Here is a 1,039-nt window from a genome sequence, read left to right as displayed (position 1 = left end):
ATAACTATAAGGTCCTAGTATTCAATATGCAGAGCAATGAGGGAGCTCAGCCTGGCAGTGTACTCTTATATATGGACGTTGAGATTGGTGAGCCGAGCATGTTTGGGTTTCGAAGAAATGAATCAAGGAGAGATTATCCGGTCGTAGCATGCCTTGCAAATAGTTATTATCCATAATAAAAACAAAGGAGACCGCCAACATATCTAGTGGTATTTTGTGTTGTTTTTACGCGAGTCAAAACGCTGCTCAGCTTCATTGTAGTCGTCCTTAGGCAGGATTCGTCCGACAGATGGCTGTGTTGAAGTCGTTGATGTTGGCATTGCGCTCGACCGACTTGCAAGGCATTTCAAGTAGATCTGTCCACGTCTGAGTTCTCTCCAATATTCTATCTCACTTTAGTGTCGATGGATATGATGAATTGTTGAAGGTTTTAGACGAAAATGATCCGCTGAAACACCTCAGAGGTGAGTTCAGAAATCCCCTATTATTTACCGTAATTTTCACTAATCCATCAGATGAATTTGTATTCCCCCAACACATTCGTGATGATGCTGGTCAGAAGAGCGATGATGTTATTTATTTTTTGGGCAACTCTCTGGGTCTAATGCCAAGACGATCGAAAGAGTGAGTGAGTTGCCCTGTACGTCTCTTTGAGCGTTGCTGTGATCAGAATCGTTAACAGAGAACTAGATAAGTGGGGAAGTATGGCGATCGAAGGCCACTTCAGTGGAGACCTACCGTGGATGACCATGGACCGGTAGTGCGCTGTTGGTCGCGATGAGAGCATTCATTGAGAAACTGATTTACTTTTATATATGTTGTTGAGGTTAGTATGAATATGGATGCCTTTTTGGTATGTTGAAATTGTAATTATATAATCAATTTATATAACGATTATAACAATTTATATAATTTTTAATAATCAATTTATATTTTTATATCGTATATTTATGTTTGAGCATTTTCAATATTTATAAAGTCCAAATACACATGCGAAGTTGTATTCGTACATGCCTCTAATTTCGGGTCTGCTGGCATC

The 1,039-nt window shown here is 39.5% G+C and overlaps 1 protein-coding gene across 1 annotated transcript; it reads left to right on the top strand.

Annotated features, from left to right (window-relative positions):
- Nucleotides 1–271: 271 nt before the first annotated feature.
- Pmar_PMAR016308 (kynureninase, putative) lies at nucleotides 272–760 on the top strand (the record flags this gene model as incomplete). The annotated part of the gene is made up of 4 exons (XM_002771932.1): nucleotides 272–350; nucleotides 400–464; nucleotides 516–624; nucleotides 671–760. Coding segments are annotated over 4 exons (343 nt in total), but the record flags the coding sequence as incomplete, so codon positions are not given.
- Between the last annotated feature and the right edge of the window lie 279 nt (nucleotides 761–1,039).

Source organism: Perkinsus marinus (genome assembly GCF_000006405.1).
Source record: "Perkinsus marinus ATCC 50983 genomic scaffold scf_1104296962240, whole genome shotgun sequence".
Lineage (NCBI taxonomy): Eukaryota > Perkinsozoa > Perkinsida > Perkinsidae > Perkinsus > Perkinsus marinus.
Note: the sequence above shows the minus strand (reverse complement) of the source record. Positions and strands in the feature narration are given on the sequence as shown.